This window comes from Mus musculus, chromosome 17, assembly GCF_000001635.26.
Source record: "Mus musculus strain C57BL/6J chromosome 17, GRCm38.p6 C57BL/6J".
NCBI lineage: Eukaryota > Metazoa > Chordata > Mammalia > Rodentia > Muridae > Mus > Mus musculus.
In genome coordinates this window covers 27,684,456-27,706,385 of record NC_000083.6, presented here as the reverse complement: position 1 = coordinate 27,706,385, position 21,930 = coordinate 27,684,456, and the positions used below count along the sequence as shown (strand labels likewise).

The 21,930-nt window shown below is 53.1% G+C and overlaps 1 protein-coding gene across 6 annotated transcripts in view; it reads right to left on the bottom strand.

The window, feature by feature from the left end:
- Positions 1-21,930, bottom strand: part of Pacsin1 (protein kinase C and casein kinase substrate in neurons 1) — a 55,528-nt gene that overhangs the window by 4,733 nt on the left and 28,865 nt on the right. The window contains exons 1-6 of one of the 6 annotated variants that reach the window (XM_006524226.4): positions 20,961-21,263; positions 4,445-4,560; positions 3,530-3,686; positions 1,306-1,541; positions 606-761; positions 294-469 (exon numbers count right to left, since the gene is read on the bottom strand). In XM_006524226.4, the coding sequence (XP_006524289.1) occupies positions 294-469; positions 606-761; positions 1,306-1,541; positions 3,530-3,686; positions 4,445-4,498 (779 nt within the window). In that variant the 5' untranslated portion in view covers positions 4,499-4,560; positions 20,961-21,263. Of the gene's footprint in view, positions 1-293; positions 470-605; positions 762-1,305; positions 1,542-3,529; positions 3,687-4,444; positions 4,655-20,960; positions 21,264-21,930 lie in introns of those variants that run through there. The other 5 variants (XM_011246431.2, NM_178365.4, NM_001286743.1 and 2 more) reach the window with 5 other exon arrangements.

The window sequence follows — 21,930 nt, the reverse complement described above, 5'->3', positions numbered from 1 at the left end:
ACAGGAGGAAGACAGACCCTCACAGGCAGCTGTGAGCTGCCTGATATGGGTGCTGGGAGCGGAGCTCAGATCTTCCCTCCAGCCTGAACAGAATGCTTTCCGGGGAGCAGCTCTGGGCACATAAGCCTGTGTTTCCGAGGGAGCTGCTAGGCATCACCCGTGCAGAAGCTGCATTTGCAGGCTCTTACCAGTGTTCCCCGTGAGTCGTCCCCCCCGCGCCCCCCCCCCCCCCCCCCCCGGTCACCAGGCCTGAGGTGCTGTTTTCAGGTTACTCAGCGGGCCGTGCCCGGTACCTGCTGTTCTCCGCTAGGTTGAGATGCCGTTTGATATCCAGCAGGACTTCCTTCAGGAAGACCAGCCGCTTCTCCTCAAACTGCTGGCACTGCTCAAACACCTGCTCCATGCCCTCCATGTACTGTGGTGTGGTCTTGCCCACATCTTCCAGCACCTTCTCATACTTCTCCTGAGTCTGCAGGTACCAGGATGGAGGATGGGGCGGGGCCTTATCAGGCCTACAGCTCTAGCCACCACCCTCAGGACCGCCCCGCTGACCGCCCCGCCACCACGCCCACCGCCACCACCACCACAGGCACCACCACAGGTACCTTTTGCACATCCTGTCTGCATTTGTCCACTTTGTCCACAAGTTTCTTCTGCTGTTCAGGGGTGACCGACTGCTCTGTCTTACTGTTCATCTCCCGGGTCATGGCCAGCCTTTCCTCCTTACAAGCCAAGTGATAGGCCTTCTTGGCCGCCTCTAGCTGTGGAGAGATGGCCAGGGTGGGCATACAGGTGGTCACCCGTCAGCAACACGTGCCTGTTCACTCCACATCCTTCCACTGTGGAGCTGCCAAGATGGCTCGGTGGTTAAGAGCACTGACTGCTCTTCCAAAGGTCCTGAGTTCAAATCCCAGCAACCACATGGTGGTTCACAACCATGAGATCTGATGCCCTCTTCTGGTGGGTCTGAAGACAGCTACAGTGTACTTATGTATAAAAATAAGTAAATCTTAAAAAAACAAAAAAAGAGGCAGGGGCTCCGAGGTTCCAGTCCCTGGGCTCATTTGGGGGGGGGGGGGTGCTGCCCCTCATGGTACTGCAGACATGCCAGTCACAGGGATCTGTGGAGGCAGCTGTCCCCGTGCTGGACAAAGCACATCGGGTACCACAGTACCAGAGTCCGTGTGCGGACAGTTCTTTCTGCAAGATGCTGGCATTCCCTTGTGGGTAGCCTCCCTGTCCACAGATGCCCTCCTGTGACCCGCCACCCTTGAGCAGGCCAGCTGTCCTGCCTGTCTGAGGTACCTCCTTCATCTTTTTAGCCCAGGGCTTCTGGGCCTTTCGGAAGCCATCCTCGGCCTCTTTCGTCTCCTTGAAGCCACCCATGATCTGCTTGTGATAGGCATCCTTCTGCCAGTTCTTGACTTTCTCCAGGTCCTCATTCAGCAGGCTGTTCTTCACCTCCTGGTGCAGCTCGCTGACCTTATCTGCTTCTGTCATCATGGCGCCCCACGCCCGCTCCAGGCTGCCATACTGAGGACCTGGGGGAAATGTTAGGGGCAGGGGGTTACAGGGACCCCCAACACACAATGCCTATAGTCCTCTCCTCTCTGACACTTCCCCCTCTCTTCCCATGGCAACAGAAACAGCTTCTTCCACTCTCCCCAAACTTCTATCCATCCTATTAAGGCCCAGGATGACTGCTTCTGCCAGGAAGCCTTCCCTGATTGTTTCACTCTCACACTAGCCTGCAGCTCCCTATGGGTTCTTCTCCAGCATCTGTCTTGCTTCCCACTCAGTGTCTCCCTTTCCAATGTACGCCCTGTGGGCCACCTTGTATGGCAGGAGTCTCTGCTGGCTCAGAAGAGTGCTGGGCCCAGGACAGAAGCTCTAGGCAAGATGCTCAACTGAAACGTGGGAACCAGTGGTGAGTGACAAGGATCTGAGCCAATGGGAAGCAGACCTCACATTCATTTGTTGCCAGGCAGTGCAGGCCCTGCCCCCATGAGGACTGGAAGAGACTCTGAGTAAGTTCAAGGAAACCTGAACTTGAAACTTCTCTTTTATAGGAATCCAGGGTTCTGGCAACTGGACGCACAGTGTGGTTTGGTGTGGGCCCTGGGCCAGCAGACCACTGCTGCAGTCCCCTGTGTACATGAGAGGAGGGGTGTGGCTCAGTAGGTAGAGTGCTTGCCTGCCATACAGGAAGCCCTTTGTTGGTTTTCCAGCACTGCATAAACTGGAACTGCTGACAACGCAAAGGGTCAGAAGTTCAAGGTCACCCTGGGTTGTTTAGGGAATTTGAGATCAATCTCAAACAAAACAAAACAAAACAAAACAAACAAACAAACAAACAAACAAAAACAGGTGTGTATGAGCTATTTTGATTTTCTTTCTTTTTTCTTTTTTGTTTTTCGAGACAGGGTTTCTCTGTGTAGCCCTGGCTGTCCTGGAACTCACTCTGTAGACCAGGCTGGCCTCAAACTCAGAAATCTGCCTGCCTCTGCCTCCCGAGTGCTGGGATTAAAGGCGTGCGCCACCACTGCCAGGCAAATGAGCTGTTATAAATGTTCTGATTATGACAGGGCTTGAAGGTGGCATGAACTGCTACTGTTCTTGATATTTGGACAATGGGGGTGAGGTTGATAGCTCTAATTTCCCTTCCAATCATTCAGAAAAAGTATGCATATTAATAAGAAAAAGCCTGTCTGACCATCTCAAGATTATGGCCAGCTTGGGCCCGGACAGCAAAGCCTTAAAGAGAAGAAGGAGAAGGAGGAGAAGGAGGAGGAGGAGGGGGAGGAGGGGGAGGAGGGGGAGGAGGGGGAGGAGGAGGAAAGGAAGAATTAGACCCGGCAGGGCAGCCAGATATGGTGGTTCACAATTTAAACCTAACATTCAGGAGGCCGAGGCAAGTGGATCTCTGTGCCAGCTTGGTCTACATAGCAAGTTCTAGACAGCCAGTGCTACATAGTAAGATTCTGTCTCTAAGAAACAAAATAGCGGTGGAAGGGGGAGAGGGAGAAAGAGAAGCTAGGCTTGGCTGTCCACACCTGAAATCACGGATTTGGGGAGGGGAGGTAGAAGGATCAGGACAGCAGGGTTTATTCTCTGTCGAATATAGAGCTGGAAGCCAGCCTGGGCTACATAAATTTCTGTATCAAAACTAAGCCTCGCCGGGCGTGGTGGCGCATGCCTTTAATCCCAGCACTTGGGAGGCAGAGGCAGGTGAATTTCTGAGTTCGAGGCCAGCCTGGTCTACAAAGTGAGTTGCAGGACAGGCCGGTTTACACAGAGAAACCCTGTCTCGAAGAAACAAAAACAAAACAAAAAAAAAAAAACTAAGCCTCTTCCAAAATAAAATGTGGTATGTGTATGTGTGTGTGTGTGTTGTCTAGAGTCATACAAAGCAGGAGAATAAAAGGACCTGCTTTGGTCCCTTTGGTCTTTTTGTCGTGAACAAGTTTGGTCTGTTTGTTTTCCCTGGGGCCCGCCCTGGGGGACCCGCTAGAGCCCGGGGGTGGGGCACCTTTCTCGATGAGCTGGCGCCAGCGCTTGGCCCAGTCGGTGAGCTGCTGCGCGTATGCCTTCTCGATCTTGGCGCGCTCCTGCACGCAGCTCATGAGGTCGTTGCACAGGCGGTGCCCATCGTCGATGCGCTTCACCGTCCGCTTGTAGTTCCCCACCTGGTGTCCAAACAGCGAGTGACCGCGCAGCCCCTGTGATCCCGGCCCTGGCCTGCAGGGGGCGCCCCGCCTCCCACCTCCCGCCTCGTCCCGCCCTCCACCTTGCGGGGTCCCAGAACTCCACTTCGGACCGGTCTCTATTTCCCCTCTCCTTCTCTGAAACCTCCTCGCTGCCGGAAAAAAAAAAAAAAAAAAAAAAAAAAAAAAAAAAAAAACAGACGGGGCTTTATATAATTTAGACTTGGGCTATAATGAATTATTCATTTTTGCCCTTGTGAGCTAATTCTATAATATTTATCCGAGTCATATAAGCTTGAGCTGCTGTTTCTTGACACAATATTATGTTTTGTGAGGCATCTCTTTGAGCACTTATTAATCTAGGCTTGCCAGTTTCCGTTTTGCTTTCCAAAGCCAAAAGCAGTATTTTTTTTTTTTTCCTCGCCTGAGCTGAAGACTCTCAGAGGCCCCTGAAATGCTGGCTAATAGTCTCACCTCTACCTCTACTGGCTATGGAGTCTCCAGGCTAACCCCACTTTCTGGTTCAAAAGCCCTCCCCTGCCCACCATGCAGAGGGCCACAGTGGGACCCGCTAGGCAGCTGCTTGGGAAAAGCTGCAGGCATTAGTCCTAGCCCGCTTTCAAGGCTTCACCACCTGGTGGACACTGTGGGTTTTTTAAAGGGGCCCAAGGGAGTCTGGATGCAAGGTTGAGGTCCTGTGTTGAATAGGGAGACAGGCGGGAGCCTAGACCCTCACTCACCTCCCAGAAGCTATCTGTGATCTCCTCTGAGGCCTCATCGTAGGAGCCAGACATGGTGCACCTGTAGCGAGCTGTGCGGTTGTGGATCTGCAGTTAGCAGGCCTGCTGCTCACAGGCTGCGGAAGCAGGAGAGATCCGGAGGTGAGAGAAGTGGTCCTGCTCCCGGTCTGTGTCCCTGGAGAAGGCAGGTTCCCTGGGATGAGCCTCAAACTGAGAAGGGGGCAGCTTCCTGTCAGGGCTTACCATTGTGAGGATGATCCTGGTACACATCTCAACATCTCTCTCCACACCTGCTCCTCCTGCCTCCCGGGATTCAGCTGAATGGTTCTCCTCAGATGCCATCTTCCTACAGAAGCCCTCTCTCGCGCCTCCCCGAGCCTTCTCTGCACCGGTAAGCACCAGTGGGCTTCCTCGCTGAGCTTCACCCCCCTTTCCTCAGCATGACCCACCCACCGTGACCCAGCTGAATCCTGACACTAGATGCAGAAGATGGTCCTGGGTTCCCCCTAACCCCAACACAAAGCCCCTGGTCTCAGCCCTGAGTGCCCCAGCTTCTGCAGTGCAGTTCCCTGGGAACTGGCAGGAGGCCTCTCTGTCATATACACCCTGACCTAAGGGCTCCCCTGATTCTTCTTGTTGAGCCCTGTCCACCCTCTTTTAACTGTCCTGGCCCTGCCTCAGCAGCCCCATTAAGCTGCTCACACAAGCCCTCTCCCCCACATGTCTGGGCATGTGGCTCTCTGGCCCTGGGGTCACACTGTGATCTACACATGCTGGGGTGCTGCATCTGCCCTGGATCTGTCACCAGGCATCACAGTTGTCCAAACTAGGCCATGCTCTGCCCCAGGGGCCAGGGGGCAAACCCCTCCCCTACTGAGCCTCAGTCATCAGGAAACTGCTACAGAGGGCTAAAGGGCCTTCAAAGAGGCAGCCATGGCTCCTGGGACACTCCCTTGTCTGTGCAGTGCCACCGTGGCAGCTGTACTGTGGGCAGTGAGTTATCTGGGTTAGGGCGGCCTGGCTTCAGAGCCTCCTAGAGAGGGCTGGTAAAACCCATCTCTTAGCAACCACTGTCCCTCAGACAAGTGGTAGGAACCTTTGAGGATCCTCAGTCAGAGATGCCCCTCCCCCCAGCCTCAGCTTCTCCATTAGTCTGGCCTGGTACCCTATTCCTCAGTGTGGCTTTTCCTGTGTCACCCAGGACTGAAGATCAGAATGGCCACAAGCCTCTTCAGCCAAAGAGGTGCGGAATTGGATGACACGTGATACTCGGCCTCACTGGACAGAGGTCTCCCCCCACAACAACGCCTTTTCACCTTCTGGGTGCCAGGCGAGCATGCACAAGTTGGCCCACTGCAACAGTGTCGGGCAAACACCAAAGGCTGGGAGTGATCCGAATCCATGTCCCCGGGGCTAAGTACAGTACAGTGCAGACCCACAGCTCCCACCCCATCCCAAGCCACAGGCCACCAAAGTGATGTGGGCAGCTCAGCCTGGCAGGGAAAGTATATATCAAAAAGGAACTATTTGGGGAAGACCGTGAAGCATAATCGGAATGGCAGTCAGCTCCAAGGATGCACGTGACTGGGAGGAACGAGCAAGGCTGTTATTACCCTGGGCCCACCAAGAAAATGCAGACAATTTTCTTGCTTGATGGTTGACGTGGGAGGGCCCAGCCCTGCTTTTGCAATGCCACCTCTGGACAGGTAGTCCTGGGCCCAGTGAGAAAGTAGGCTGAGCCAGCCTGTAAGCAATGGTGCTCCATGTTCCCTGCCCTGCTCCCGCATAAGCTCCTGCCTGACTTCCCTCTCAGATCAACTGTGACTGAAACTGTAAGCCACGAGAACTGTGAGCCATGTGACTTTTCCTCCCACGGGGACTGTAAGTCACGTGACCTCTCCTCGAAGGGGAACTGTAAGCCATATGACCTTTCCTCGCAGGGGAACTGTGAGCCACGTGACCTTTCCTCCCATGGGAACTGTAAGCCACGTGACCTTCCCTACCACGGGAACTGTAAGCCATGTGACCTTCCCTACCACGGGAAACTGTAAGCCACGACCTTTCCTCCCACGGGAACTGTAAGCCATGTGACCTTCCCTACCACGGGAAACTGTAAGCCATGTGACCTCTCCTCCCAAGGGAACTGTGAGCCACGTGACCTCTCCTCCCAGGGGGAAACTGTGAGCCACGTGACCTTTCCTCCCAGGGGAACTGTAAGCCACTTGACCTCTCCTCCCAGGGGAACTGTGAGCCACGTGACCTTTCCTCCCACAGGAACTGTAAGCCACGTGACCTTTCCTCCCACAGGAACTGTGAGCCATGTGACCTTTCCTCCCAGGCTGCTTTTGATGATGCAGACCTTCAGTACCAGCTCTCAGGAAGCAGGAAGACATCTCTGAGTCTGAGATCAGCTTAGTTTACATAGGACTAAAAGATCCTGACAGAGAGTAAAAAATTATTTAAGCCCCTAGACCTGTGTCCAAAATAGCTCCATTGTTCCAGGATGTCAGGTGTTTGCGGTTTTTGCCAGGTGTTTGGGGTTTTTGCCTTTCTATAAGCCCAATGCCAGCTGTTTGTGGTTTGTGTGTCTATAGAAACCCCTGACCCCTTGAGCTCCTTGTTGACTCCTCTACCTCTGCATGGGATAAGAGTTGTACCCAGTGCACTGGTCTTTCCCGAATAAACCTCCTGCAGTTTGCATCAAGACCATTTCTTGTGAGTGATTTGGGGTGTCACCTATCCTGAGTCAGAATGTGGGGGAGTCCTCATGCTGTGGGTCTTTCATTTGGTGCATTGGCCAGGAAATGCGATCACCCCTCACATCCAAGAATCAACTTGGAGGTATGGGATCCCCTCTGGAATGTGTGCGTGCTGGTCGGTGTCTCTGTTCTGAGTGTCTGTTTTAAACGAATGTGCACTTGTTGTGTTGGTTTGTTTATCTGTGTCTTGTCCTGGGTAGGGCGACCACCCTCGTCTCTGAAGACCCACTTGAGGTGAGATTTCTTGTCTAAAACTGTTTCTGTGTGCCCTCAAAGTTTGGAAGTTTCTGTTTGCAGTCGCGATGTCTCACAAGACGAGACCCAGAGTGTGATCGGCCGCTCTGGGGGACGCCTCGGAGTGAGGGGAAGGACTCCAGGAGTCCAACTGGGACAGGGGTGAGGATTCAGTAGTCTCCCTGGATTGGAAGGACTACATACCAGCCCGACCTTCTGCATCCTTGGATTGGTTTTGTATATTTGTCAGTCTTTGTGTGTGTATCTCTTGTGTCTGTTTTGTGTTTTTTGTGACTTGGACGATGGGACAGGCTGTGACAACCCCTCTAAGTTTGACATTAGATCACTGGACTGAAGTTAGGTGGAGGGCCCACAACCTTTCAGTAGAAAGGGACCTTGGCATACATTTTATGCTTCTGAGTGGCCAACACTTGATGTGGGCTGGCCACCAGAGGGGACTTTTGACTTGACTGTAATCTTTGAAGTTAAAGCCATTGTCTTTCAGGACAAACCGGGGTCCCACCTGGACCAGCAGCCCTACATAACTGTGTGGCAAGACCTCTTCCAGAATCCACCCCCATGGGTCAAACCGTGGATCCCACAGCGGAAGCCAGGCTCCCAAGCCCTGGCTCTCCACAGACCAAAAGTGAAACCAAAGGTTCCTCCTGAAATGAAAGGGAGCCTTTGCCTCTGCCCTCAGCTCCCCCCAAGATCTACCCTGAGATCAAGGGCCTCCTGAGTGGCCAGAACCTCCTCTTCCTCCCTATCCCTTGCCCCCTCTGGTTCCTGCGCCTCCATGACTTCTAGAGGCCGCCCCTGGGGCCGATGGCGGCGCAGTCAGAGGACTGGCAGAGCTGGGACCCGAAGCGGCACGCACAGCATCCCTTCACAGATGAGGTTCCCGACACTATGTCTGCCTTTCCTTTGCGCACAGTGGGGCCACTTGCAGACCCTCACTCTCTCCAGACTCTTCAGTACTGGCCATTCTCGTTAGCTGATCTCTATAATTGGAAATCTAACCATCCTACTTTTCCAGAAAATCTGGCTGGACTAACCAGCCTGGTAGAATCATTAATGTTCTCTCATCAGCCCACTTGAGATGATTGCCAACAGCTTTTGCAGGTTCTTTTCACCACGGAAGAGAAGGAAAAAAATTCTCTTAGAGGTCCGGAAGAACGTCCCAGGGATTAATGGGGCCCCAACCAATTTGCCCAATGAGATAAACGCAGGGTTCCCTCTCAACAGACCCGACTGGGACTACAACACGGCTCAAGGAAGGGAGAGGTTGACAGTTTACTGCCAGGCTCTGGTGGCAGGTCTCAAGGGAGTGGCAAGACGCCCCACCAATTTGGCAAAGGTAAGAGAAGTAATACAGGGGGCAACCGAGCCCTCGTCTGTTTTCCTAGAGAGGTTAATTGAGGCTTACAGACACTACACTCCCTTTGACCTGACCTCTGAGGGTCAACAAGCCGCGGTAGCTATGTGTACTGGCTAGTTTTGTGTCAACTTGACACAGCTGGAGTTATCACAGAGAAAGGAGCTTCAGTTGAGGAAATGCCTCCATGAGATCCAACTGTAAGGCATTTTCTCAATTAGTGATCAAGGGGGAAAGGCCCTTGTGGGTGGGACCATCTCAGGGCTGGTAGTCTTGGTTCTATAAGAAAGCAGGCTGAGCAAGCCAGGGGAGGAAAGCCAGTACAGAACATCCCTCCATGGCCTCTGCATCAGCTCCTGCTTCCTGACCTGCTTGAGTTCCAGTCCTGACTTCCTTGGTGATGAACAGCAGTATGGAAGTGTAAGCCGAATAAACCCTTTCCTCCCCAACTTGCTTCTTGGTCATGATGTTTGTGCAGGAATAGAAACCCTGACTAAGACAAATTGGTACCAGCAGAGTGGGGTATTCCTGTGACAACCTGACCATGTTTTGGGGAGGACTGTGGAAGGACTTTGGAACTTTGGGCTTGAAGATCCATCCGTTGTTAAGAGCTCTGTCGGATGTTGTGTAGGAGCTTGGAAGATAATGTTGAGAACACTGCAGAAGATGGAGGTCTGGTTTGTGAAATTTCAGAGGGAAAATTAAAGACTCTTTTCAGGGCCATTGCTGTTTTGAATGTGAAGATTCTGTAGTTCTGGTTAGCTGGGGCTGAAGAATCAGCTATGATTAACAAAATACCAGAACTACTAAAGCAAAAACTTTGCATTACTGGGACTATTGATGCTGGTTAGCTGGAGCTAAGAAATTAGCGGTGATTAAGAAGAGACCAGCATCATTGAGGTGACATCTTCTGGGAAGTGTTTTCTGAAAGCACAAAGAGGCTGTGTTCCAGAGATGGCCAAGGTTGTACTCCTGCTGCAGCAGGACTTGGTAATATGTAAGGGTTACCCAGGTGGTACTGGTTTTGAAGGCATGAAGGGGTCACGCAAAGCAGCTGAGGCTCGGCACTGTGAGAGGCCATGGAAGGCCATTGGTGAAGGTGCAGCCTCAGTTGCAATTGAAGGCCCAGGATTGAAGGGGTCATGCAGTGTTTTGGAGATGCCAGTACCATGAGATGACCACCAAGAGCAGCAGCAGCAGTTGAGTACAGGCATCTGGAGCCTAGAGGATGATGCCTGTGCTACAAAGGGCCTGGCTGGAGAAGTGACCCAAGCCCTTGGAGGAGCCCAGAAGATCGTGAGTTGGATTCCAGACATTGGACGGTTGGAGATTGACTTTTGCTTTTGATTATGACTGTGCCCTGATATTTTCCCTCTTGAAGGAAGAAAAAAGTGGAGCCCACAGTTAAGAGACTTTTAATTGTAAAAAGACTTTGGATTTTAAAAGAGATGGATATTTTAAAGAGATTGAAATTTTAAGAATATGTAAAGACTGTGGGACTTTTAAAGTTATTTAGAATGGGGATGAATAAGATTGTAAGGGTTGAGGCTTACTAGTGATGTTTTTGTGTGTCAAGTTGACAAGGGGTCAATTGTACTGGCTAGTTTTGTGTCAACTTGACACAGCTGGAGTTATCACAGAGAAAGGAGCTTCAGTTGAGGAAATGCCTCCATGAGATCCAACTGTAAGGCATTTTCTCAATTAGTGATCAAGGGGGAAAGGCCCTTGTGGGTGGGACCATCTCAGGGCTGGTAGTCTTGGTTCTATAAGAAAGCAGGCTGAGCAAGCCAGGGGAGGAAAGCCAGTACAGAACATCCCTCCATGGCCTCTGCATCAGCTCCTGCTTCCTGACCTGCTTGAGTTCCAGTCCTGACTTCCTTGGTGATGAACAGCAGTATGGAAGTGTAAGCCGAATAAACCCTTTCCTCCCCAACTTGCTTCTTGGTCATGATGTTTGTGCAGGAATAGAAACCCTGACTAAGACACTATGGCTTTTATAGGGCAGTTAGCATTAGACATTAAAAGAAAGTTACAGAGACTGGAAGGGTTACAGGCCATGGCTTTACAGGATTTAGTTTGAGGGGCAGAGAAAGTGTTTAACTGGAGAGAAACCGAGGAAGAAAAGACAGGGAAAAGTTCAAGGAAGAAGAAAGGGAAAATAGGAGAGATCGAAGGCAGGAGAGAAACTTAAGAAGGATTCTTGCCGCAGTAATAGGAGAACGAGAGGGAAGAGGTAGATCTGAAAATAGATGAACAGGGTACCTGGGCAACAGGGAATCTAGACCTGATGGGAGAAGACCTGTTCAGAAAACTTTGGAAAAAGACCAATGTGCATACTGCAAAGAGAAAGGACACTGGGCGTGAGAATGCCCTAAGAAGAAGGGGAAGGCCCCTAAAGTCCTGGGTCTAGAGGATCATGATTAGAGGAGATGAGGCTCAGACCCCCTCCCCGAGCCTAGAGTAAACCTGACTGTGGAAGGGACCCCTATGGACTTTCTAGTAGACACTGGGTCAGAACACTCTGTGTTGAAACAACCATTGGGAAAACTCAAAAACAAACAAAAAAAAAACATAGTAATTGGAACCACAGGCCAGAAACAATACCCTTGGACCACTGCACGTACTGTAAACTTAGGCAAAGGACAAGTGAGTCACTCTTTCTTGGTCATCCCTGAGTGTCCCACACCGCTTCTGGGGAGAGACCTTTTGACTAAACTGAAGGCCCAGATCAGATTCACTCAAAAAGGGCCGAGAGTAAGTTGGGAACCTCCTGCCTCCATGATCCTGGCCCTACAACTTGAGGAAGAGTATCGCCTGTATGAATGCACAAAGCAAGCAGAGGGACCAGACCTAAGAGACTGGATGAATGCCTTTCCTAGGGCATGAGATGGCTGTCAGAGTACGCCCCCCCCCCCAATGGTTGTGGGACTGAAGATGGATGCTACCCCTATAGGGGTGCGGCAATATCCAATGAGCCGTGAGGCTAGGGATGGAATTAGGCCACATAATCAGAGACTATTACAACAGGTATTTTGGTGCCTTGTCAGTCGCCCTGGAATAAACTGCCAATGTCATGGTCAAGAAGATCCTGGAGGAAATTTTTTCACAATTCGGAACTCCCAAGGTAATAGGGTCCAACAACGAACCCACCTTTGTTGCCCAGGTAAGTCAGGGACTGGCCACCCAACCGGGGATAAATTGGAAATTACATTGTGCTTATAGACCCTAGAGTTCAGGACAGGTAGAAAGGATGAATAGAACCTTAAAAGAGACCTTAACCAAATTGACCGGTGGGAATGACTGGATAGCTCTCCTTCCCTTTGCCTTGTTCCGTGTCAGGAACACCCCAGGAAAGCTTATGGAGGGCCTCCCCCACTCACCGAGGCGGGGGGGGGGTTAGAATTTAACCCTAGTCCTTCATTGTTTGCACATATAAAAGCCCTAGAAGTGGTCAGAAATACGGCCTGGGAGCAGCACAAAAAGGCTTATGAACAAGGAGATTTGACGGTGCCACACCAGTTCCAGGTGGGAGATGCAGTTCTCGTCCGACAACATCAAGCTGGAAATCTAGAGCCTTGCTGGAAGGGCCCCCACATCGTGCTGCTGACCACCCCCACCGCTGTTAAGTAGAAGGCATCTCCACTTGGATCCACGCCTCCCACGTGAAGAGAGCTCCTGAGCAACCCCAAGATGATTGGAAATTGGAAAAGACTGCTGCACCTATGCCACCGGCGCAATTCAGAAGAGTGACAAACGAAACCCCCAGGGGTGTGGTGGCCGAAGGCCTCTTTAATAACCACCCTCATTTCCACTTTGATAGGACCTTTTTGCTGCTAACGTTTGGCCCACTGATTCTTTTTTTTTTTTTTAATTTATTTATTTTAAGTAAGTACACTGTAGCTGTCTTCAGACACCCCAGAAGAGGGCATCAGATCTCATTACAGATGGTTGTAAGCTACCATGTGGTTGCTGGGATTTGAACTCAGGACCTCTGAAAGAGCAGTCAGTGCTCTTAACCTCTGAGCCATCTCTCCAGCCCCTGGCCCACTGATTCTTAATAGGTCAGTGACCTTTGTATGAGAAAGGATTAGTGCAGTCCAGCTGTTGGTGCTGAGACAACAGTACCAGTCTCTGCAGAACCTTGAAGAAGAGATTGAAGTGTAGTTCTAAGATTAGAACTAGTAACTAGAAGAAGTGGGGAATAAAAGATCCTGACAGAGAGTAAAAAGTTATTTAAGCCCCTAGACCTGTGTCCAAAATAGCCCCATTGTTCCAGGATGTCAGCTGTTTGTGGTTTTTGCCTTTCTATAGCCCAATGCCAGGTGTTTGTGGTTTTTGTGTCTATATAAACCCCTTACCCCTTGAGCTCTCTGTCGACTCCTCAACCCCCTTGTGGGATACGAGTCGTCCCCAGTACACTGGTCTTTCCCGAATAAACCTCTTGCAGTTTGCATCAAGACCGTTTCTCGTGAGTGATTTAGGGTGTCGCCTATCCTGAGTCAGAACATGGGGGAGTCCTCACGATGTGGGTTTCAGGACACACAGGGCTATATAGCCTGACCCTGTCTCAACAAAACATGAACACAGACGTTTCAGTGATGCAGACTGAGGGCCGCAGGTTTGCGTGTGTGTGTGCTACCCACTGAGCCATCTCCCCAACACATGAATTGTATGTCAAAACCAAAGCAAAGGTGGTGCTTGGGGGCGGGTATTTAAGAGCACTGGCTGCTCTTCCAGAGGACCTGACTTCAATTCCCAAGGCCCATGGTGGTTCACAACCAGCTAACTCCAGTCTCAGGGATCTAATGTGCTCTTCTGGCTGTCATGGGCCCTGTATGTAATGTTCATACAGATATACATACAGGCAAAACACTCATACACATAAAGTAAAAGAAATTTAAAAAGGAAGTAGGGTGCGGTGGTACAGCCCTTCAATACCAGCACTCAGGAAGTAGAGGCAGGAGGACATCTCTGGGTTTGAGGTCACCTTAGTTTACATAGGATATCTAGGGCTATCTAGCTTTACCCTGTCTCAAAAACAATGACCAAAACCAATCCCACCCTCTGGCCTAATAAGGAAAGAATGGCCAGCCTGGGTGCTTGGCTGCAGGGTGTGCTCTCAGCACACAGCAGGGGCAGTGTGGCTATAACCAGCCATGCCAGGCTAGTAGTGCACAGGCCACAGGCAGCATGGCTTCCTGGAATCTCCTGGGCTCCCAGGTGAGGTAGCATGTGGCCCGTGAAAAGTCCACTCACTATGAGCTCTGTGACTCTAGGCAAGATATGTGCCCCTCTGGGCTTTGCTGGAAACTGACTTAAGAATTAGATGAGGCTGGAGAGATGGCTCAGCAGTTAAGAGCACTAACTGCTCTTCCAGAGGACCTGAGTTCAAATCCCAGCAACCCCATGGTGGCTCACAATCATCTGTGATGGGATCTGATGCCCTCTTCTGGTGTGTCTGAAAACAGCTACAGTGTACTTCTATATAATAAATCTTTTTTAAAAAATGAGGATGAGCCGGGCATGGTGGCACACACGCCTTTAATCCCAGTACTTGGGAGGCAGAGGCAGGCAGATTTCTGAGTTCTAGACCAGCCTGGTCTACAGAGTGAGTTCCAGGACAGCCAGGGCTACACAGAGAAACCCTGTCTCAAAAAAAAACAAAACAAAAACAAAACAAAACAAAAAAAAAAAGAGGATGAGGAATTGGAGAGATGACTTAGTCTTTAGCAATACTGGCTGCTCTTCCAGGAGACCCAAGTTCGGTTCCCAGCACCCATGACCAGCTGTAACACCGCACACACAAACATATACCATACACATGATTAAAATAAAACAATATTAATTAAACAAACAAGTAAGTGAGCAGGCTCTAGGCCCTCCACATTCCAGCCCCTCAGGATCCGACCCACATGGGAATGTGCTTAGAGAGGCAGACAGGGTGGGGTAGTGGAAGCGAGGTGATGTCAAATGAGCACACACGTACACACAGAGGCAGGAGGAGCTTCCTCTCCACAAAGCGCCATGTCCTCTTAATGACAGGGCTTTCTGTCAGGGGTCAGGAAGTGGCTGTGGCCGGCATCTGGCACTTCCTGGAACATGCCCAACAGGCTCCTGGACTTCCTAGACAAGAGGCTACCACATCCAGTTTCCCTCCAGCCTTTCACCATCAGTAAAGACAGGTGGTCACCAGGCCACACAGAGACGGAAAACGCACAGGCTCAGGGATGTAACTGTGGAGAGCGTGTCCAGGGGGCATGGGAACATGACGAGGTTGAGGGGGGGGTGACATCATTCCATGGGGACCAGCTGCCCAATGAGCCAGCATGACTCCAGGCCACAAGGGTCATGGCAACAGCCAGCAGGCACCAGGGTTGTCTGTCCTATGCTTTGTGCACGGTGAGCAGCAGCTGGGGCTCATGTCCCACGCCCACCTGGTTAGACTGAAGGGACACACTGCAGGCACTGTATGCTGTCTGTACATCCCTCGGCAGAGTGGAGGCTTTGGTAGTGGCGGGGCGGGGGGGCATAGCAAAAGAAGCTCTCCCATTATGTGCACACCCATGGACAGCCAGCCCTGGGGGGTGCAGGAAGTTTGGGGGCAGAAGAAAGGGGGAGCTGCAGACTGCTCCCCTGTGCAGCATCATGGGAAGCCCTGCTTAACGAACCCCCTAATGCTAGGGTTGGGAAATGCACCACTTTCTCGGGCATTTGGACCAGGCATGGGTTCCTAGACGTTCTGGCTCCCCACCCCCCACCCCAATTCATGATGGAGTGTCCTCAGATGTCACAGCCTCAGAAGCAGTGTGAGCTGACAAGTCGCCCTCCCCTCATGCTAGGCTGAGCTGCAGCCCCTTGCCACTGCTGGTGACAAGCTTAGCTGTCCCCAGCTAGTATTTACTGGGTGTCTAGTGTGTGCTAAGTGCTTGTCCACACGTAAAGATGGAGAAACTGAAGCACAGGGCAGGTAAGGTGGCACATCCAGAGCCACTGAGGTGGTAAATAGTGGGACTGGATCTGCCTACAGCTACAGTTCCCAATGGTCTGGTTCCTTCTGAGCCCCACTCCAACCCCCGGGAGGTGAGGAGGAAGTCAGATACAGGGATGAGGACAGAGGCAGTGTGGGAACTAGAGCTTTGCTGAGCGCTCTAAGAGGTGTCTTCCCAGAAATCCTTAGGGGAGGGACTGGTTGTCACTTCAATCATGAGGAGACCTAGTGTTCCAATTAGGACTTGACCCTGGCAGAGGGGCTGCACAGTGTATAGTCTTACAACACAGACTGGAGCCAGCAGGCTTGAACTCATCTGCACCTCAGTGGTCCCATCTGTAAAAGGGGATGATGTTTCTGAAGTCACCCTTTATTATTCATTAGCTGCCCCTGGTGTGGGAACTGTGGCAGCCCTTTCAGGGGAGCCCTCTCTATGTGAGGCCAGTGCACCCCTGGTGGGGTTCTAACTGCCACCAGCCACTGGCCACCACTGGGGAGATCCTGGCTACATCTCTTAATGGAGGACAGAATCTCCATTTCCCTATGTGTGAGGTGGCAAAACAACACCTGTGGGTTCTGGCCCCCTCCTGGTGTGCTAGCCTCTTCTTTAAACACACCCTCTTCCTCCACAACCCATGGAGATAGGCTCCTCAGTATAGTAGGGTAGGTGAGGCTCAGGTAGAGCAGCAGGCCAAGGTCACAGTGGGCAGGAGACTCTGGGCTAGCAGGGTCCTCCCCTGTCCCTGCTCCCAGGTGTTCAGCCCAGCACTGCAGTGTCCCTCCAGACCTCCTGGCCAGCCACAGCTGTGTCAGATTCTGCTCATGCCCAGTGACTTCCATCACTCTCCTTCCTTAGCGATGGCAGGGCAAACTCTGTACCGGCTGATTTTGTGTGTCAACTTGACGAGGGCTGGAGTTATCATAGAGAACAGAGCCTCCCTTGAGGAAATGCCTCCATGAGGTCCAGCTGTGGCATTTTCTCAATTAGTGATCAAGGGGGGAGGGCTCCTTGTGAATGGTGCCATCCCTGGGCTGGTAGTCCTGGGTTCTATAAGAGAGCAAGTTGAGCAAGCCAGGGGAAGCAAGCCAGTAAGCAGCACCCCTCCATGGTCTCTGCATCAGCTCCTGCCTCCAGGTTCCTGCCCTGTGTGAGTTCCTGTCCTGACTTCCTTTGGTGATGAACAGCAATGTGCCCCACCCCCACTCCAGTCCCTGAGCCTCCTCTGGTCGCTCTCCCTCAAGTGTGCCGCTCCTCTGCCTCTCCTCCTGAGTTTCCAGCCCTCACCCACCCTCTCCTCACACCTCTTCTTCAGTGTAGGTTCAGGGTACCACCCCGGCTTTGCAGTGAGCTGCCCATGCCATTTAGGACTGAAGGTGGGGTTCAAATCCCAGCTCTGACACTTCCCAGTTATGGGCGGGCTACTTCAACTACTGGTGTCTCAGTTTCCTCATTGGGAAGCTGGTTGAGGGGAGGTCCACACCATATAACCTGGGGCAGAGGTAGAAAGCAGTGGGCAGAGGTAGGCCTTGTTCTATGGCCCACACCTTCAGCTAACACAGGAAGCTCTCATCTCGGACACCCCCTCCCCGGGAGTCCAGGCTCCCGGCTTGCTTCTTCTTACCTTCTCTTTAGACCTCTGCCTGAGAAAGCTACGGTGATACCCAGCTGTTATCCCAGCACTCAGAAAGTGCAGGAGAATCAGGAACTCAAAGTTGTCCTCTAGTCTATAGCTAATTTAAACAGGTTTGAGCCATAGCAGACCTCCCATGTCCCCAACAAACCAAACAAATGCTAACCACCTGATCTGCGTTTCTACACCTGGAGCTCCCCAAGGGGCTTCTTTAAGAAATGATAAACTCAGACATTAACTGCCAAAGGAGGCAGGAGGCAGGAGGCAGGATCCAGCCTGACCTCTGCTGCAGAGAAACAGGGAGACCCAACGCCCAGTGCTCACTGACTGAGTAGCCAGAAGCTTAGTGGACTCCGCCAGCAGAAGGGGTTAGAGGGAGCCCCAGACCATCAGGGGGCAGCCTCTAGCCCAGTCTTACCCACATCCTCTCTGCACCATGCAGGCTGAGTTCCTCCCTCTCCCCTCTGTAAGTCGCCTCCAAACACAGCCCTACCTTCAGCCTGCTTCTGGCCTGGCGAAGGAGCTAGCTTGTCCAGCCCCACAGATCAGCACAGCTTCCCTGGGTGAGCTGTTCCTGAATGGAAATGCATAAGATGCCCCCACCACCTTAGGGTGCACACATCCCATGAGGTAGCTGGTGACAGTAAAGAATGCCCAGGCACTGGGAACCTAGAACTGCCCAGCAGGAGTGAGGCTCCGGCTTCACCCCAGGGCTTAGATCCAAGACCGAAGGGCAGGCACAGAGATCCGAGGGATTCTAGCTCCCACCTTCCATTTTTAGGTTTTCAGGGATTCTACCTCCCTGCTTGCCTCGGGGCTAAGTTTGGGGTGGTGGTCCTAAGTGAGGCACCCATTGGTGGGGAGCAGACATGGGAGCTGGCTTAGAGTAAAGCCACCTTTTCTCTGGTCTGAGTTCATGGCCCTCTCCAGGCAACAAGCTGTCTGTCCTGAGCTCACAGCATCCATGCCTGCCCTGAGCAGAGTCAGGGATGCTGGCTATGTGGGCGTGGGTAACACTACATCCTGCTAAGGACGAATCAGGCTCCCCCACCGTATAGAATCCAGGTGACAGGGAGACGGGAACATTGGCTCTCTTTGGTGGCAAGACAGGTGTGGTGAGGGCAGATGTAGCAGCTTGCTCACCCTACTTTTCAGTCTCTCAAAGGGAGTCACATCACCAACCCTGCCTGGGCGCCTGGTTATGACACTGCCCTCCCACTTCAAGGACCAAATCCCAGAGCCCAAAGCTCCAAAACCCCTGAGGCAGGGACTCGGGCTCTGTGTGGCAGCAATGGCTCTCAGGAAGGATGCCAAGCGCAGCCGGGGAATTCTGAGCCTCTGGGGATGAAATTCTAAAGGGGTTGGACAGGCAAGAAATGGGAGGACCAGCAAATGACAAGGCAGGCTGTGCTTTGACAAGTGCTGTGGAGAACCTCGGCACAGAGGAGGGCAGGGAACAGCAGCCGGGGCCAGCAACCACGCTACTCAATACAGATGGCCAGAGAAGACCATTCTGAGGTGACATTTGACCTGAGGGAGGTAAAGGAAAGGGCTTTGAGAAGCACTCAGCCAGAGGACCCAGCCAGTGCAAAGGCACTGAGGTGGAATCAGGGCTTCTATGGGTTAGGTGGTTGCAGCAGATGGAGGGGGGAAGGGGGGATGGGGACGGGGGCGGGGCCAGGGAGTGGATGCATCCTGGTCTTCCAGCTCAGGATACCTGACTTTTTCTGTCCCAGTGATACGGGAGCCACTACCAGGACTGAGGAGATGTGAGGTGTGGTCTAGGTTTCATTTCCAAGGCTCTCTGAGAAGCCCACAGGGAGAACAGAGCCTTGTAGCTCATGGCTGGAGGGCAGGGTACTCGGGAGAGTCGGTTACAGGAAGGAAGAGAAGGCGAGTGCGGAGATACTATGCCTCTGGAGTCAGGAAGACCTCTACTGCTAAGAGGAGTGGAGGGGTGACTTCAGAATTGGGCTCTGGGCAGCTGACATGGACTGAATGGAGCTGCTTTTGGGAGCCCAGGACCCCGTCAGCCCCAGGCCTTTGAGTACCAGGACCTTCCTTGGGCTCTCTCTTAAGTAGAAGAAGCTCCGAGGAAAAGTGGGGTCTCAGCCTGGTTTCCAAGCAGGTGGTTTGGTTGCAGACAACCAGAGATGAATTACGTACCCTGGGAACCCCATCCTGAGTCTAGTGGCAATGGAGTACATGCCAAATATCATGCAAAAACTGAACTCTGCCAAGAAGAGGGGGGTGGGGAGGGGGCAGACAGGGCAGGGAGGAGGAGGCAGAGGTCACTCAAGGGGCAGTGCTGGCTAAAAGCCTCTGTCTTCCAGACATCACTAAGCCCAGCTGGGAGACCAAGCTGACTGTCTGAGGCCAGTGGGTCTGACCGCAGAAGGCAGGGCAAAGCAGCTCAAAGCTTCAGTGAGGGAGGGAAGAGGTGGGGAGCCGGAGTTCAGAGAGGTTTATCTGCACCCCTGTCCCCATTCTTGCCTGCAAACCTCTGGTCTCTCACCTCCCAAGCCCCTGAGTTTAAGGCGTGAATCCGTACCCACACTCCCAGACAGTGTACTCGAAATTTGCAGAAATCAGCACCACCACAAACCACAACAGGTTCCCACCCTGCAGCGGGTCCTCTGACCAGAGCGCCCAGGGAACGTTAGGAGGCCCACGCTTCTTGAAGGACCAAGCTATGCCAGGGTGGGTGTGCTGGCTCTGTCCACTCTCAAGGTAGCCCTCTGAGCAGGATTTCCTGGCTACCCCGATTCAGCTCCTCCCAGTGCCCCCTCCTCCGAAGCAGCAGCAGCGGTAGCGTCTCTGCAGTGTCCCTGTTCCCAAAGTAGCAGGGAGCAGGTCCCCAGGAGCACCGCTGCAGAGGGGCAGAGAAGCAGAGGAAGGCCACAACATAGAGATCCCCGGCTGGCTGGGGCCTGGGACCAGGAGCCCTTACAGGTCATCCCATTGGCAAGAACAGCACGGAGGGGGGGGGGCGACCGGGGGCGGGGGGGGGGCTGACTCAGCCCACTGTACAAGCCCACCCAGGAGTCACCCCCAGAGGTTCTGGTGTCAAATGGGAGGTTCGTGACAAATGGCCAGACTAGCAGATCTCTGCCCCAAGGCCAGTGGGTCTGGCCGCAGAGGGCAAGGCAAACCATCACGACAGTAGGGATGGGAGATGAGCGCCCTCTCTCCACGCCTGGCCCCTCCCTGTCTGGCACCGACCTGGGGGAAACACATAGCGCAGTGGTAAGACTCTAGCCCCTTAAACCCGTTGTCCCCAGGGAGTGGGGCAGCTCTAGAAGTCTGTGGTACTGACAGGGAAGGAGATACAGAGGAGAAGAGACAAGACGACAGACAGGAGACAAACCCGATGCGATGCAGAGATCAGGTCCCTGGCCCCCAGAGCCCCTCGGACCTGTACGGACCTGCACAGACCTGCACGCTAGTTACCAGGTGCAGCCAGCAGGAAGAGGGGCGCTGGGTCCCCACTCTCCACGCAGACTTCTCCACACCCCCCCCCATCGCCTACCTGAGCCGGGCTGGGCACCAAGCAGGGGACAGGTGGGCGCTTACTGCCCCCGCTGGGCCAAACCAGGGTCGGACGGGCTGGCTGGTCACCTGCTCCGTGGCAGCGGGCAGGGCGGGAGGCGTCTGGCGTCTGGATTGGGGCTCGGTTCTCGGGGTCCCCTCCGGCGCGCTCTGGCTCGGGAGGCGACAGCGCCCGAACTGCAGGAGCCAGCTCCCCGCCCCCACGCGCCGGCCTCCCCCCCTCCCGACCCGCCTCCTTCCCCAGCCACCCACCGCCCGCTGCTCGTTTCTATGGCAACCGGGCAATGCTGCGCAAAGACGTCCTCCCTGGGTGGACAGCAGGGGACGCCCTCTTTCTGCACCACACCGCGGTGATCCGGGCGCAGGCGCGCCTCTCGTGAATTTTCGCTGCCGGCACGGGTTTGCCGACATCCCCCTTGGCCGCCAGCCTCGCTGCATGGCATGTGATGCTCTGGTCTTCACACTTCACTGAACCCTAAGCTTAATCATTGGGGATCAGTGACCAGACCCGCCCCGCCCCGCCCCCGCCCCCGCCCCCCAAGTTCTGCCATATTGACTGAAATACTGACACAATCTAGTACCTTAAGAGTTCATACCCATTATACGGATTCATGGATTTACATTCGAGACTGTGTTGTCCTGACTAGCTGGGGCCTCACTGCGCAGACTCACAGATCCTCCTGCCTCTGCCTCCATCCGGAGTGTGGATAGAGAAGAGCCAGCATACTGGTACTGCTTTATTAACAATAATTGACTGGGCAGTGGTGGTGAAGGCCTTCAGTCTCAGTACTCCACTCGGGGTGCAGAAGCAGGCAGGTCTCTTTGAGTTCGGGGCTAGTCTGGTCTACAGAGTGAGTTCCAGAACAGTAGAGGCGCGCGCGCATACACACACACAGACACACATACACGGTATTTTGTACATGCATGTGTGTGTGGAGGCCAGTGGAAAA